The following is an 18,583-nucleotide window of genomic DNA, read 5'->3' as shown; positions in this document are numbered from 1 at the left end:
CGTATACCTAGAATAGAGCCACAGGATGGCGCCAAAGGATGTGTTTCAAAGTGTATCAATCGCCCCCCATCTCCCCTCCCCCACCCCAGCTTCTGTACTCTCTCTCTCTCTCTCTCTCTCTCTCTCTCTCTCTCTCTCTCTCTCTCTCTCTCTCTCTCTCTCTCTCTCTCTCTCTCTCACTCACTCACTCACTCACTCACTCACACACACACTTAAATCTAAATGTGTTGCTCCGTAAAAAAAAAGTACAAATAGAGCATGAAGTTCTGTGATAGGCCTATGAATATACTTTATTTTGATTGAATAATGTCCAACCAGACTAGGCTACATCTACACGGGTTCTTCTGACGTCATCCCGGTATATTCCCTTTCGCCAATAAAACATTTTCTCAGTGAGTTCTTTGCTGCCGTAGCCACTCGGGTGATGGTGACCAATGAATCGCATTACATTGACAATGTATTACAAACCAAGCTTGTTAACCGGAATCTGTTTATCCCATTAATCTGCTCTATCCCATTAACCTGCTGATTTGGCGCCGGTGGATGGATAACTGGCCTACCGGGACTGGTAATTTGGAAGTTGTGGAAAAGACAAAGGTATCAATTTAGTTGGGAGGAAATTAACATTGTGATTTGATGGATACCCAATGCATTATTAATAACGGATTAATAGGCATTACATTAATGGTTCCAATGAAATAGTATTCATCTTATGAGATCATATTTGACCAAATACCTGATGAAGGAATTTGCCAGGACCAGTATGACTACAGCGGGGATGGATCTGCGTCTGCTGAGAGCGCCCCAAACAACCATCGCAATTTTGCCAACTCTGAGCTTCACGGAAAATGACACCAGCTGCGGGGAGCAGATTCTTAGCCACAGGAATGTGGAGAAGGTGCTTATCGGAGGAGTTCTCACTGTGCTCACTTTGTTCACTATTTGCGGGAACTTACTTGTGGTGATATCCGTGTGCTTTGTGAAGAAGCTGAAACAGCCCTCCAATTATCTAATTGTCTCTCTGGCCGTGGCAGACCTGTCCATAGCGGTGGCGGTGATGCCCTTTGTCAGCATCACGGACCTCATCGGGGGGCAGTGGATCTTCGGACAGGTGTTCTGCAACGTTTTCATTGCCATGGACGTGATGTGTTGCACTGCTTCGATCATGACCCTGTGTGTAATAAGCATAGACAGGTGAGTCAAGATGCCATCCCTAATGATAAACCAACAAATCTTTCAATTATTGCAAATGTTTTTATTTTTTTCCCAAAACCATTATCTATGCAGGTTAGTCTAATTTATAAAAAATATGTCAACAGCAATTAACACCAAAGTACTTGCTTACATTTTTTTATTCTACCATAGATGAATAATTAAGAATGGATTATCATAAGTATACCCAACTCTATACCAGCGGTGGCCAACCCTCCTCCTCAAGAGTCAGTGGGGTGTGCAGGGTTTTACTCTAAGCCTGCTTTAACACACCTGCTTCTAATGAGCTGCTCATCGGGATCTTGATTAGCAGAATCAGGCGTGTTAAAGCAGGGCTGTAGCAAAAACCTGCAAAGCAGCTCTCCAGGAATACAGTTGGACACCTCTTGATCTATACTATCCCGTGTGTGCTTTATTTCAGTCACATTACTTTCATCAGAGACTTCACAATATTTTAAACTAATCTCTTTGCTGTCACAGGTATCTAGGCATAACTAAACCCTTGACCTACCCTGTGCGACAGAGTGGGAAATGCATGGCCAAAATAGTTCTCTCTGTGTGGCTGCTGTCTGCTTCCATCACCCTGCCCCCGTTGTTCGGCTGGGCCCAGAACGTCAACGATGACAAGGTGTGTCTGATCACCCAAGATGTGGGCTACACCATCTACTCCACCGCCGTTGCATTCTACATCCCCATGTCGGTGATGTTGATGATGTACTACCGCATCTACCGAGCAGCCAAGGTGAGCGCCGCCAAGCACACCATCCAAGGCTTCCCCAAGGCGGAGGACGAGCGTAACAGTGTTGACTGCGTGACAGCGGCCCTGAAACTCCAGAAGGAGGTTGAGGAGTGTGCCAGTTTCTCTCGTCTGCTGAAGAACGACAGGAAAAACATCTCCATCTTCAAGCGGGAGCAGAAGGCGGCCGCCACGTTGGGGATCGTTGTGGGGGCCTTCTCTGTCTGCTGGCTGCCCTTCTTCCTGATGTCCACGGCCAGGCCCTTCATCTGTGGGGTAGAGTGTAGCTGCGTTCCCCTCTGGGTGGAGAGGTTCCTGCTCTGGCTGGGCTATGCCAACTCCCTCATCAACCCATTCATCTATGCCTTCTTCAACAGGGACCTGAGGACCACCTACCGTAACATCTTGCTCTGCAGGTACAGGAACATTAACCGCAAACTCTCCGCCGCCAGCATGCACGAGGCCATCAAACTGGCTGAGAGACCAGATCTGGAGATCTAGAACAGTGTTTCTTAAACTTCTCGAACACTTTGTTACACAAGGACCGGCAAACTATGGTTTAGATCAGGGTGTCAAACATACGACTGCGGCCTGTGGGTGGTTTGAGTAAAAAAACAACTTCAAATGTAGTGATAATGGACCTACATTTTTACAGTCTCTTCACTCTGTCCATCTTGTTAACAATCATCAAAACGAAAGCCTAACAGTCAGGGAGCATCAAAATTACAAAAATGAGGCGCAAAATGAGTTTGACACCCCTGGTTTAAATGAAAAGTTGGGCTTGACATATGACTAAATTGGAGCAGATAACCATCTGTGGTCCACAGACCAGGGGTTGAAAAACACTACTCTAGACTGAGGAATCCTATTCAGTTCATGAGTAGAGAAGGCTATATGCATGTGTATAGAATAACTGACATTATTGTTCATACCTGGCACACACAAGAACATTAGATCCACATCTTGTCAGGTTATACACAGTACATTTTGCAGTGTTCATTTCACTTAAAGAGTTCATTTTAACACTACGTCAGATAACATATAGTCCCACTCTACAGAGTGTAAAAAGTACTCTGATTGTAGTGTTACATTTTGAGTGTTAATGTAACAATTCATATTATAAAATATTAACATTGCATTATACGTGCCACTGTTACAGTAAGTGATTTTGGGTGTTGTTTTAACAATATTTGGTGTAAAGCCTAATTTGCATATTTCACATGGTGCCTTTTATTTTCGATTGAATTGTAGCGTTACCACCCTGTATTTGTTAGTGACAGACATGGTTGTTGAATTCTTTCCTTTTAAAGACCTGTTATAATTAAAAATATAACTTTATGACAATACATTTCATATATCATAAGGCTTTAATTTGATGGCCTAGTTTTATGCTAACAAATCCTGGTTTACAAATTACAGGCCACATCAGGCCTGCAAGTCCCATTGTGCTGACTGGCAAAGTGATGTGTAATTCCTTTTTTAATCCAGCCAGTTAGGATATCCAACAGTTGGAATTTCTATTTACCCTCAACCTGCATTCAGAATGACTACCAGAGTTAGCAACCTGGTCTCAGAGCATTTCTTATTATTCTGTATGTAAATCTGAGACACTCCATTTAGTATGATATGTTACATTTGATATGGTTACATAAGACAGATGGTTACTTAATGCAAAAACAAAAGGACGGTGGTTGGTCGGGGGGTGGTTGGTTGGGCGTATAACACGGGATGAGTGGGTGTAAAACATGAACATCAGGCAACCTAAACAACTTTGCAACAACTTAGCATGTTAGCTAACCCTTCAGCTAACCCTAACACTAACACTAACTTTAACCCTTTAACCTAACTCCTAAACCTTAACCCTAACCCCTAGCCTAGTTAACGTTAGCAAGCTAGCTAATGTTAGCCACCTAGCTAGAATTCGTAAAATATTATACATTTTTCGAATTTGTAACATCTGGTAAATTTTTCAAATTCACAACATAAAATATGAAATGGGTGATGGACATTGACAAATGAATACATAACATATGAAACGCAACCTATCATATCAAATGTGTGCCTCAGATACAGAATAATACAAAAGAGTAAAATCCAATCAAATTTCATTGGTCACATACACATGTTTAGCAAATGTTATTGCAGGTGTAGCAAAATGCTTGTGTTTAGTCTTAGACCAGGTTGGGGTTAGGCACTCTAAAAAAGGAGACTTTCTAAACCATATAGACCGGAACAACCATTTCACTAATGGGTGCAATAAATCAAACTAATTGACTGGATTAGTTAAGAAACATGTATGTTATTTATCTTTGTATCGCATAAGATTAATCAATCAATCAACGTACATGCAAAAACACAGATATTAAAACAATCAACGACAAAAAACTACATGCATAGCATGCTGGGAAATATGATAATGATGGTTGTGGTTTTGATGGGACTGTTTTACTCTCCACAGTGTAAAACAATAACTCTGGTTATTAACACCAACACTGGGGTTCTTTTACACCAATGAGTGTTCATTTCACTCTAACAGAGGGAATTTAAAGGTGCATTATGCAGAAATTGCTCCACCTTTTCCTGATTGCTAAAAATACTGTGTTTGAAGCTGATGTACAAAACCGAAAGTAAAAAACTAAACTTAAGGATGGGAAGCATAAAAATGTTTGGTCGTGTCGCCCAACAAGTTACATGTTCCAGCTTTAACTCTGAAACTATTGTGTGCTATAGCTTGGAAAATAAATAAATAAATATGACTCTGGATGACAACATAATGATGTTTGTTTCCAACATTAGGGCTGTTATCCGAAAACAGTTAAATACGGTTTGTGTTTTGTTTCCTTGCCAAGATTCTTTCGAGTATTGTGATACTAGTATCGTCCCGGCCCTAACTGAAACGCACATAACATTTGTAGATAACATAGCACACTATTGTATTTGATTACAGGGCAAATAATAGTCTACGACTGTGACAGGACAAAATGATGCTGTCATGTTATTTTGTTTTATATATCTCTGTGTATTTGGTACTTGAAATTGAAAATCATTCTCAGTGCATAACGTTTGTGTGAGTAATGTACTTGGTTAAAAAATAAATACAAAATAATGTCAAATTTTACAACATCCGACACAGATGTTGAGTCATGGTTCTAGTTGTGTATTGAGTAACAGGGAAACTATTAATTTTATGGTGTGTTCAAGGAACAACCTACGAAACCATGTGAAATTGTAATTATTATTTATAGAATGTTGACCCATATCAGAAAGTCATGCAACACAATCATGATAGTAACCTACTTATATCTGAATAGTATGACAGTTGTTGATATGGACATTTTGGTTAAATTTACCATGTACGTTTGTTCATTTGTTCATTTATATCAACTTTTTTCAACTTGTGTGATATCAAGAAGGAACACGTTGCACAGTATGCACTGATGTGTTGATTAACATTTTTGGTAGCATTTTTAAAAAAAAATTTGCCTCACAGTTTTGCGTTGAAATGGTTTATATTTTACATCAATACACTAGGTCAATACATCATGTCACAATTCTACATTTTGGTCATTTGACAGTGACGTGCTTGTTTCATGCCAAAGCCTAGTCAAACAACGTATCTAAATGTTGAACAACCAAAAGGAACACAATGTGCTAGAAGAGACCAGAGGATCATCGATCTCTCCTCCCACAGGTGATCAGCATGTTCCTCTTGGCCCTCCACACAACCATCTGATAGGACTGCTGATCACAAGCTTTAATGTGGAAACGTGATGGGCAGAGCTGTATTCACCAGAGGAGATTAGTATAACTATTAGAACCAAGGCATTCATTGTCTTGCTGGGAGAAAGGCAGGGGAGGACGCAGACTAGAGTCAGACTAAGCAGGTAGCTCTCATTCCATTCGTCAGGCACAACAACAGATGGCAGCCAGTAAATCAACAAGCGGTGGTTGTGCTGACTGTAACAGTAAGACGTGGGCACTTCCCCTCAAAACAGCCTCAATTCGTCGGGGAATGGACTACAGTACAAGGTGTCGAAAGCGTTCCACAGGGATGCTGCGCCCATGTTGACTCCAATGCTTCCCACAGTTGTGTCAAGTTGGCTGGATGTCCTTTGGGTAGTGGACCATTCTTGATACACACGGGAAACTGTTGAGCGTGAAAAACCCAGCAGCGTTGCAATTCTTGACACACTCTTACCGGTGCGCTTGGCACCTACTAAATACCAGACCCCGTTCAAAGGCACTTAAACCTTTTGTCTTGCCCATTCACCCTCTGAATGACGCACACACACAATCCATGTCTCAATTGTCTCAAGGTTTTAAAAAATCCTTCTTTAACCTGTCTCCTCCCCTTCATCTACACTGAATGAAGTGAAATGAAGTGGGTGACATCCATAAATGATCATAGCTTTCACCTGGTGAGGTATCTTTGTTTCTGACCACTGGATGTATGATGAGTCTCAGATTGAGGGGGAATGAATTCAGGGGACTCAGCTGCCGCATGGATCACTGCTTCCAAAGCAATTGGCTTGGCTGGTTCTTTAAAGTGGTATTTGTTTTGAGGTGTGAATCATAGACCAGTGAGGGACAGCTTAATTTACCGAATTTTTATTATCCTGTGGCACACCCTATAGATCATCAATAATATAAAGCAAATCTGCTGTATGGGAGAATTTTAGATGCCTCCATTCTCCTGTGCTAGGATGTGAACAGAGCTACCATTGACGCACATATGACCTTCAAACAACAATGGCATCATGATGAGACAGTGGAACTGAAAGACGATATTACCGCAACTTGAAAACCGCATGGGAGAACATTTAAGACCATTTGCCTTTCCAAAGGAAAGACAGAGAGGAGCACGCGGTGAGATTGCATGAGGACAAACAATAATACAGCAATAGAGGTTGAATGATAATGAAATCAAATGTGATTTGATTTGATTTGATGATCGAGCTGGAGCCACTACAATGAGTCTGTCTCTGACAATAAGCGGGCTTTGTGCTCTCTCCGGCCTTTTATTGCTAAAGCAGACATCATGGACTGTGCCCTCTGTGTAAATGAAATGTGTCTTTGGCTACAGTGACAGTAGCATCACTGAGACAGTGAGGATAATGGAACCAAGGTGTGAAAAATGACCTTGAGTTTATTGTTCATCTTGTTCCTAGATGCACTTGCACCACAAATCTCTTTGAATAATCCTAGAAAATTGATTGATTCATCCTCTTAAATGATCCAATGGTTTTTCCTTTTCAATGACCCCAATGCTAAGTTGACCAGTACTACAGAGAGAAAGAAAGCCACAGAATTGAGTTAAGGATAGAGGTTGTTTTCTCTTGTGCCTCTTGAGGGGTAATGCTCAGTGATAGTGGGTGGGAATGCTGGATGGACATTGCATTCTTGAGAAATTGCCATACCGGGTGGGTCCTTTTTCAAACTTCTGTTAATAATTCTCAATCATTAACACTTTTAAAGAGCCCAAAACGTTGAATTCCGGTTGGTCCACAGTCCACACTGAATTCCAGCACAGATATGCACATTCAAGGTATAACTGCAGTATGACAAATGGCATTCCATGAAATAGCATGCCACATTAAATCCTCTCTGTGGGAAAAATAACAAGATATTGCTCGTTACTACTAACCAGGTTTCCATCCATTTTTTTAGTGCGAGTAAAGTACATGTCGGATAAAAAGTAATAACAGGCCTGAAGGAAACAGAAGATTTGGCGGTAAACTTTCCCAAAGTCGACAAAACAAAACACGCCAGACAGGGTGGGATCTTTTTGTGTCTGTAAATAAATTATGTGAGAAATGTCAGTGGAAACGCTTTTGTGCTCAAATATTTATATAATAATCATATCGAAGTAAACTTGGAGTCTTGTGATGACATGTTGTGTTGTCGTCCCATTACGACTCGTCGGGAAAGCGTTCGGTTTATTAGGCTACAGATGAAATTCTGCACACCGCCTGGTATGGCAACTGCTCGACATCCGACAGTAAGACGCTACAGAGGGTAGAGCGTACAGCCCAATACATCACTGGGGTCAAGCTTCCTGCCACCCAGGACCTACAGTACCAGTCATAAGTTTGGACACACTGTCACATGGAATGACGCTGGAGAGACGAAGCAGGTACAGGGAGTAAAATATTTAATAAATAACGGACATGGAATGAGACAGGAACAGCATCATCAAACAGGTAACACAAACAAAAGACAATCAATGCAGCAGCAGGTTCAGAGCAAGGGAACTGAAAAATATAAGAGAAGGAATAAACAGATGATGAGGGATTCCAGGTGAGTCCAATATCGCTGATGCGCATGATGAGGGAAGGCAGGTGTGCGTAATAGATGATAGGAGTGAGTGACGCAGGGCAGCCTGGCACCCTCAAGCTCCAGGGGGTGGGGGAGAGCGGGAGCAGATGTGACACACACCTACTCATTGAAGGGTTTTTCTTTATTTTTACTATTTTCTACATTGAAGAATAATAATGAAGACATCAAAACTATGAAATAACACATATGGAATAATGTAGTAACAAAACAAGTGTTTAACAAATATTTTATATTTGAGATTCTTCAAAGTAGCCAACCTTTGCCAATGACAGCTTTGCACACTCTTGGCATTCTCACAACCAGCTTTACCTGGATTGCTTTTCCAACAGTCTTGAAGGAGTTCCCACATATGCTGAGCAATTGTTGGCTGCTTTTCCTTCACTCTGCAGTCCAACTCATCCCAAACATCTCAATTGGGTTGAGGTCTGGTGATTGTGGAGGCCAGGTCATCTGATGCAGCACTCCATCACTCTCCTTGGTCAAATAGCCCTTACACAGCCTGGAGGTGTGTTGGGTCATTGTCCTGTTGAAAAACAAATAAAAGTCCCACTAAGCGCAAACCAGATGGGATGGCGTATTCCTGCAGAATGCTGTGGTAGCCATGCTGGTTAAGTGGGCCTTGAATTTTAAATAAATCACTGACAGTGTCACCAGCAAAGCACCCCCACACCATCACACCTCCTCCTCTATGCTTCATGGTGGGAACCACACATGCGGAGATTATCCGTTCACCTACTCTGCGACTCACAAAGACACGGGGGTTGGAACCAAAAATCTCAAATTTGGACTCATCAGACCAAAGGACAGATTTCCACCTGTCTAATGTCTATTGCTCGTGTTTGTTGGCCCAAGCAATTTCTGAGGCTCGTAACTCTTATGAACTTATCCTCTGCAGCAGAGGTAACTCTGGCTCTTCCTTTCCTGATGCGGTACTCATGAGAGCCAGTTTCATAATTTTTGCGACTGCACTTGAAGAAACTTTTAAAATTCTTGATATTTTCCAGATTGACTGACCTTCATGTCTTAAAGTAATGATGGACTGTCATTTCTCTTTGCTTATTTGAGCTGTTCTTGCCGTAATATGTGTCACGTCCTGACCAGCAGAGGGCGTAATTGTGTTAGTTTTGGTCAGGATGTGGCAGGGGGTTTGTGTGTTAAGTGTTGTGTTGGTGATTGGACTCCCAATTGAAGGCAGGTGTGTTGAGTTGCCTTTGATTGGGAGTCCTATATAGGAGTGTGTGTTTTTCTTTGGGGTTGTGGGTAGTTGTTTTTGCACTGCGTGTTGTGTGCCTGCAAAACTGTTCCTGTCTTCTTGAGTATTGTTTTCCCTGTGGATGCTTTACTTGTGTTTATTAAAAAGAATATGAGTATCCACATTCCCGCTGCGCCTTGGTCCATTTCTGAAGACAGCTGTTACAATATGGACTTAGTATTTTACCAAATATGGCTATCTTCTGTATACCTCCCTACCTTGTCACAACACAACTGATTGGCTAAAACGCATTAAGAAGGAAATAAATTCCACAAATTAACAAGGCACACCTAATAATTTAAATGTATTCCAGGTGACTACCTCATGAAGCTGGTTGAGAGAATGCCAAGAGTGTGCAAAGCTGTCAAGGCAAAGGGTGGCTACTTAGCAGGATCTCAAATATAAAATATATTTTCATTTGTTTAGCACTTTCTTGCTTACTACATGATTCCATATGTGTTATTTCATAGTTTTGATGTCTTCACTATTATTCTACAATGTAGAAAATAGTAAAAATGAAGAAAAACCCTTGAATGAGTAGGTGTGTCCAAACTTTTGACTGGTACTGTATATACTAGGAGGTGTCAGAGGAAGACCCAAAAAATTGTCGAAGACTCCAGTCACCCAAGTCATAGACTGTTCTCTCTGCTACCGCACGGCAAGCGGTACCGGAGCGTCAAGTCTAGGTCCAAAAGGCTCCTTAACAGCTTCTACCACCAAGCCATAAGACTGCGGAACAATTAATCAAATGGCCACCCGGACTATTTACATGGACCCCCCCCCACTTTTGTTTTTTACCCCTACATACATGTACATTTTACCTTGACTAACCTGTACCCCCACACATTGACTCTGTACCCCCTGTATATAGCCTCATTATTGTTATGTAATCTTATTATGTTACTTTTTATTACATTTTTTACCTTAGTTTATTTAGCAAATATTTTTTAACTCAAATTCTTGAACTGCATTGTTGGTTAAGGGCTTGTAAGTAAGCATTTCACAGTAAGGTCTACACTTGTTGCATTCGGCGCATTTGACAAATAACATTTGATTTGAAGTTATGATGAACTTCACAGAGTGGTGGTGAAAGTGCAGGGTGATGAGCCTGATGCTCCTTTCCAATAAATATGGAGGGTCTTATTCTGCTGACATGATCATCAATGATTGGCTGCTGTTTGACAAATAAAAATATTATTGCTCTTTTGTTCACTATAATCTCATATAGGCTATACCTGCGCTGTATCTGTGAGCTGTTGGCTAGAGCGCATGTGCCAATACAAGAGTGGGCATACTCGCTATATAACAATTTATGGGGGGAGAAAACCATCTTTAGAGTTAAAAATGTGATGAAAACCCATTTAACTTGTTTTTTTTGGTACATTAACCGCAAATTTGTTTTTTTATGGTCACTACATCATCATGCACAGCCTTTTATCCACAAGTAAATTTGATGGAAACACATCTCTGGTAGGAAAATGCGCATATTGTTTTTAGGTGGATTTTTGAATATTCGCATCCTTGCTGGAATATCCTTTTTAATTTACCTTTCCACTTAATAGGGCAGAGATGGAATGTCCACCGGGGCAGGCAGCATCACAAAATCCTCTTCTAGGGTAGACTTTTATGCTCTAATTTCTCAGTCTAATAAACATCCTAATAAATCAGACCTTATTATAATTAGACTTAAAAAAAGAAGAAGAAGTAGAGGGGAAGTTGGAGCTTAATTGAAGTAAAAATCCTGCAGACACGTGGTGCATGGTGCTCCCGTGGGCCATGTCTTGAAGCAGTGTCTACTCCCCTCCACCCATGGTGAGGTAAACATGGGCAGGGCTGTGGTGCTCAGAGACAAAGGAGTCACAGGTCCAATAAATCATACAGTCCAGTGGAATATTCCCCCATGCATTTAGAGAAGCAGACTTGTGTATTAATAGACCACCACTAGCGGAGTTCTGACACAAATTGGACATGAAGCTCGCTGAAGATTCTCATTAGGTGGAGAATGAAGAAGGTGACACTGGGTGTTGGGATCGTCAGATTGAGGGTGTACATGCAATCCGTCATCGGCATCATTACCATTGGATGAGTGTGGGTGGGACAGGCTGGTAGCAGCAGCTTCTGTGAACTGTGTACAACATGTAGGGCTTATGCATTGCCATTGAGATATTTAATTGACCATTACTCAAATGGATAGAAATCTCTGTAAATGATATAACATAGCTGAAACCTCCTAGGCCTCCCTGTGTCTGTCCATCTGTCCAGTGTCTCACTGCCACCCAGACCTCTGTCCTTTGCCCTGCGGACTCTGGGGGACATTGAGAAGAAGTGTGACAATGTGATTAATTCCAAATGACAAAAGTCAAGGATAAACAGCTGACAGCAAAATTCTGAAAGGAAAGGATTCAGAAAATCCGTAATTCATCCGTATTGAATTCATCACACTTGGAGATGAGATGAAATTAAATCTATACATTTTCATCGCTGTCACAGGCGTGGAAATGAGTAGACCAAGGCGCAGCGTGTATAGTGCTCATATTTAAACTTTTAATGAAGACACTTGAACCAAAACAATAAAACGACCGACAACAGTTCCGTAAGGTACACTGACAAAACGGAAAACAACTACCCACAAAACCCAAAGGAAAAACAGGCTGCCTAAGTATGGCTTCCAATCAGAGACAACGATAGACACCTGCCTCTGATTGGAAACCATACCCGGCCAAAACATAGAAAACAAAACATAGAAATAGAAATCTAGAAAAAGCCCACATATAAACAGAAGATCCAAAACCACCCAAAACAACCACCTGTCACGCCCTGACCACTCTACTATGGAAAATGACCTCTTCCAAGGTTCAGGACGTGACAATCGCTTTTTTCTTGTAGGTGGAAATAGGATTCATTGGATGACTTATTTTAATACACAAGGGACTGATAGACTAGATTGAATAGTTCAGATTTGTGATGAGTCAAATAAGACAAGTTATTTCACCCTATTTAGAGACAGAGAAAGAACAATGACATGTACTGTTCCAACATAATAATTTCCTCATGGCAATAGCACTTCATGCAAATTCAATGTGAAATGCTGATCAATGGTGGATAGTCAGGCACTAATCCATTTTAGATGGCATGATCAAATTAAATTATAGGTCCTTCAGTGTATTTCAAGGTCCTGCTATGCATGTTGGATAGCAGAGATCACAGTTCTAATTGTCCCATTATGTCTTCACGCCTGCCCAGCAGATGCCTGGTTGGAAGTACACGGAACAAAAATATAAACGCAACATACAATAATTTCAAATATTTTTACTGAGTTACAGTTCATATAAGGATATCAGTTAATTTAAATAAATTCATTAGGCCCTAATCTATGGATTTGACATGGCTGGGAATACACATATGCATTTGTTGATCACAGATACCGTACACGTCAATCCAGAGCATCCCAAACATGCTCAATGAGTGATACGTCTGGTGAGTATGCAAGCCATGGAAGAACTGGGTTTTCAGGAATTGTGTACAGATCCTTGCGACATGGGGCTGTGCATTATCATGCTGAAACATGAGGTGATGGCAGCGGATGAATGGCATGACAATGGGCCTCATGATCTCGTCACAGTATCTCTGTGCATTCAAATTGCCATTGATAAAATGCAAGTGTTCATTGTCCGTAGCTTATGCCTGCCCATACCATAACCCCACCGCCACCATGGGGTACTGTTCACAGCATTGACATCAGCAAACCACTCGCCTACACGATGCCAGACACACTGTCTGCCTTCTGCCTGGTACAGTTGAAACCGGGATTCATCTGGTAAGTGCACACTTCTCCAGCATGCCAATGGCCATCGAAGGTGAGCATTTGCCCACTAAAGTATGTTACAACGCCGAACTGCAGTCAGGTCAAGACCCTGGTGAGGATGGAAACAGGAAACGCCCTACCAGTGTGGTAGGGAAACGCCCTACCAGTGTGGTAGGGCGTCTGCGCATATATGAGCTTCCCTGAGAGGCTTTCTGACAGTTTGTGCAGAAATTCTTCGGTTGTGCAAACCCACAGTTTCATCAGCTGTCCAGGTAGCTGGTCTCAGACCATTCCGCAGGTGAAAAAGCCAAATGTGGAGGTCCTAGGCTGGCGTGGTTACATGTGGTCTGCGGTTGGAGGCAGTTTATGGAAGGGAGAAAATAACATTCAATTCTCTGGCGACAGCTCTGGTGAACATTCCTGCAGTCAGCCATCAAAACTTCAGACATGTGTGTGACAAAACTGCACATTTTGGAGTGGTCTTTTATTTTTCCCAGCACAATGGGGAAAATCAGTTTTTCCAGTTTTTGATATGCCACACCTATCAGGTGGATGGATGGATTATCTTGGCTCACAAACAGGGATGTAAACAAATGTGTGCAAAAAAATTGCGAGAAATAATATTTTTGTGCGTATGGAACATTTCTAGGATCTTTTATTTCAGCTCATGAAACATGGGACCAACACTTTACATGTTGCGTTTATATTTTTTCAGTGTATATTACCACACTCTTATTTCATTGAGGTCTCTGGACAGCCCCATCAACTGAGACACCGCAGGCCACCAAGCTCAAATATAGATCTTTAAAGACGAGCTTTACTATCTTATATTTCTCATATCATTACCAATAAGATTTTATTTTACCACGTTGACATTGCCGATAAAAGGTACATATCAAATCTGTACAGTAAATTAAAACAATGTCATGGAAAGTAGTACGTCTTCATCACTAGCGTGTCATTCTAATGAGGCCATAGCAAACTGGGCCGATCATAGGAGGACCTCCACACAGCACACACCGGCCAGTTCTCACACACACCCTGTGGAATCCTAATCAGTACATCAAGGCTGCTGCAGACCCCAGACCAGACAGCATGACAAGGTTGTTACAGACTCCGCCCCTCCCCTCCCCTCCCCCAAGGCCCCACCAGTGTCCAATTCCACCTTAACAAGTTCAGATGATGATCATATAACCACTGCAACAAACGTGTCAACAAAAACATTAATCAGCGTGGTAGGGCGTCTGTGCTGCACTGCCTGCAGTGTCTTGTTTGAATATCAGGCGACCTAGTTTAGACAAAAAATGTACTGGGCATGTTGCTAGTGTCCTATGAACAATTAACATTGCCCGCACTTCTATCGACTTTTAAAAAGTATCTCCCGCTTTGCTGCTTGGCTGAATTCAGTGTTAATTTGGCTAGTTCTGAATCTATAAAAACAAATGGGCAGAACGTAAATAAACACTTGCTACGTTCCCAAGCAAGAAAACCAAATAATGTTGCTCAAACAGAAGGGAGAACAAACAAAGAATCACTGAACAACAACCAAAACAAAACTGATGGGGTTTTATGAGGGGTTCTGAAAGACACTCATGAGGGTGTCTACTGAAAGTTGCATAGCAACAACAATTTGGACCTAAAAGACACCCACCATGAGCGCCCACAAAAGGATTGTTTGCCACTCTTAAATAGCACCTAGGCCAGCCCAGCTGAAATACCTTCCCACCAATGAGATAACAACCAGCAAAGGTGTAGCACATACTGACTAATGAGGTGACGCCAATCGGTGCGCCTGCCCTACGTGCTAACGAGCTATACGTGCTAAGGTCCAACCTCAAAACATAAATGGAAAAACCAAAGCCTGTAACACCTTAAGACAACAAATATATCCTATATACAAGTTTGCTCACAACCAACAGAAAACAACTTCCATTTCACAACATGATCAACAAAAATGCGTTACTACTTATAATGCGTCGCCTCCAATAAAACGTGTCTGTCAACAATTAAAGACACAACACACAAATTTTAAATGTAAAACTATGAAATAACACATGGAATCATGTAGTAACCAAAAAAGTGCAAAATAATACTAAATTGATTTTAGCCACCCTTTGCCTTGATGACAGCTTTGCACACTTTTGGCATTCTCTCAACCAGCTTCACCTGGAATGCTTTTCCAACAGTCTTGAAGGAGTTCACACATATGCTGAGCACTTGTTGGCTGCTTTTCCTTCACTCTGCGGCCCAACTCATCCCAAACCATCTCAATTGTGTTGAGGTCGGGTGATTGTGGAGGCCAGGTCATCTGATGCAGCACTCCATCACTCTCCTTGGTCAAATAGCCCTTACACAGCCTGTAGGTGTGTTGGGTCATTGTCCTGTTGAAAAACAAATGATATTCCCAATAAGCTCAAGCCAGATGGGATGGCATATCACTGCAGAATGCTGTGAAAGCCATGCTGGTTAAATGTGCCTTGAATTCCAAATAAATCACAGACAGTGTCACCAGCAAAGCACTACCACACAATCACACCTCCTCCATGCTTCATGATGGGAACCACACATGCGGAGATCATCCGTTCACCTACTCTGCGACTCACAAAGATACAGCGGTTGGAACAAAAAATCTCACATTTGGACTCATCAAACCAAAGGACAGATTTCCACCAGTCTAATGTCCATTGCTCGTGTTTCTTGGCCCAAGCAAGTCTCTTCTTCACATTGGTGTCCTTTAGTTGTGGTTTCTTTGCAGCAACTCGACCATGAAGGCCTGATTCACGCAGTCTCCTCTGAACAATGGATGTTGAGATGTGTCTGTTAGTGAACTCTGTGAAGCATTTATTTGGGCTGCAATTTCTGAGGCTGGTAACTCTAATGAACTTATCCTCTGCAGCAGAGGTAACTCTGGATCTTCCTTTCCTGTGGCGGTCCTCATGAGAGCCAGTTTCATCATAACCCTTGATGGTTTTTGCGACTGTACAAAGTTCTTGATATTTTCCGGATTGACTGACCATCATGTCTTAAAGTAGATGGACTGTCGTTTCTCTTTGCTTATTTGAGCTGTTCTTGCCATAATATGGACTTGGTCTTTTACCAAACAGGGCTATCTTCTGTATACCACCCCTACCTTGTCACAACACAACTGATTGGCTCAAACTCATTAAGAAGGAAAGACATTCCATCAATTAACTTTTAACAAGGCACACCTGTTAATTAAAATGCATTCCAGGTGACTATTTAATGAAGCTGGTTGAGAGAATGCCAAGAGTGTGCAAAGTTGTCATCAAGGCGATGGGTGGCTACTTTGAAGAATCAAAAATCAAAAATATATTTTGATTTGTTTAGCACTTTTTTGGTTACTATATAATTCGATGTGTTATTTCATAGTTTTGATGTCTTCATTATTATTCTACAATGTAAAAAATTGTGAAAAAAATGAAAAACCCTTGAATGAGTAGGTGTGTCCAAACTTTTGACTGGTACTGTATATATATTTTTATAAAGCTGCCGAATACAGTATGCTTATGTAACTCTTATCGCTTTAAACGAATGCAACCAAAACAATACATCTCCAAAATGGCAAACCATGCGGTCATAATACATTTAGAGCCAGGACAACACACAGAGGCCAAATTCTTTGAAAAGTACCCCACACGGTGCTCAACGTTGTTATCGTCTTTTTGTAGGAGCACAGTCCCTATTCCGACGTCGCTGGCATCGGTATACAAAGCAAATGGACGAACAAAATCCAGAGCAGCTAACACCAATGCAAAGACCAAAAAGATCTTTGTCTTCTCAAAAGCCTCCTGACAGGTCTCCAATGGAAAACGACTTTCACACTGGTCAAATCTGTAAGTGGAGTAACAACCTGGGCAAAGTTCTTACAAAAAGCAGAGTAGTAACTAGCCATTCCCAAGAATCGGTGCAGTTCCTGGCGAGATGCTGGCACTGGAAGGCTATTGATGGCCTCCCAATTTGCCAGGACTGGTCGAACTTCCCCTTGCCCCACCACCTTTCCGAGATATTTGACTGTGGCTCAGGCAATTTCGCTCTTAGACAGGTTAACTGTCAGGTTGGCAGCTGCGAAACGCCCAAACAGACTCCAAATATCCTGAAGGTGTTGGGACCAGGTCATGCTAAGTACGACCACATCTAAATATGCCTCAGTATTTTCTAGTCCACTTAACACAATGTACATGAGCCTTTGAAACATTGCCCTGCCATTTCGTAACCCGAACGGAAGACGAAGGAAGGAAAACAAACCATCTGGAGTGACAAAAGCAGACAACGTTTTGGCACGCTCACATTAGAGGGGCCTGCCAATATCCCTTCAGCAGTTCAAACTTGCTAAGGTACTTAGCAGCGCCAACACGGTCCACACAATCGTTGACGCTGGGCAAAGGGTATGTGTCCGACTTAGTTACGGCATTGAGTTCCAAAAATCAGCAAAAATCAGAACAAAACCACAGAGACCAACTCGCTTTAGGCATTAATATACCGGACGAACTCCACGGATTGTTACCATGTTGTGCTCAAGAATGAAATCTACCTCCCTGCGGAGATTCTCTCTCTTTTCAGGGTTCATGCGATAGGCATGATGTTGTTTGATTGGGGTTGAGTCCCCAACGTCAATGCTTTTGTATGCTCTTGTACATTTGTCTGGGTTGGCACATCTGAGAATAAACCCTGATATAATTTTTTAAAATAATTATTATTTTACCCCCTTTTTCTCCCCAATTTCGTGATATTACGATCTTGTCTCATCGCTGCAAGTCCCCAACAGGCTCGGGAGAGGCGAAGGTCGAGTCATGCGTCCTCCAAAACATGGCCCGCCAAACTGCGCTTCACACCCGCTCGCTTAACCCGGAAGCCAGACGCACCAATGTGTTGGAGGAAACACCATTCAACTGAGGACCGAAGACAGCCTGTAGGTGCCCGGCCCGCCCAAGGAGTCGCTAGAGCGCAATGAGCCAAGTAAAGCCCCCCCCGGCCAAACCCTCCTCTAACTCGGATGACGCTGGGCCAATTGTGCTCCGCCCTATCGGACTCCCAGTCACGGCCGGTTGTGACACAGCCTGGGATCGAACCCCAGGCTGTAGTGACGCCGCAACACTGCGATGTAGTGCCGTAGACCGCTGCACCATCGGTCTGGACCTAAACCCTGATATTCTAAAAGCAGAGCAACAATGTCGCTTTTTCCCTCCAGAGACAACTGTGCTAAAAATACATCAAGGGTTTT

General features: G+C 42.1%; 1 protein-coding gene across 1 annotated transcript; it reads left to right on the top strand.

Annotated features, from left to right (window-relative positions):
- Positions 1–417: 417 nt before the first annotated feature.
- LOC115201155 (5-hydroxytryptamine receptor 7) lies at positions 418–4,714 on the top strand. The gene is made up of 3 exons (XM_029764499.1): positions 418–597; positions 746–1,194; positions 1,693–4,714. The coding sequence occupies exons 1-3, from the start codon at positions 544–546 to the stop codon at positions 2,447–2,449; spliced, it is 1,260 nt and encodes a 419-aa protein (XP_029620359.1). The 5' UTR covers positions 418–543; the 3' UTR covers positions 2,450–4,714.
- Positions 4,715–18,583: the final 13,869 nt, after the last annotated feature.

This window comes from Salmo trutta, chromosome 10 (genome assembly GCF_901001165.1).
Source record: "Salmo trutta chromosome 10, fSalTru1.1, whole genome shotgun sequence".
Classification (NCBI taxonomy): domain Eukaryota; kingdom Metazoa; phylum Chordata; class Actinopteri; order Salmoniformes; family Salmonidae; genus Salmo; species Salmo trutta.
This window is presented reverse-complemented; position numbering and strand designations above follow the sequence as displayed.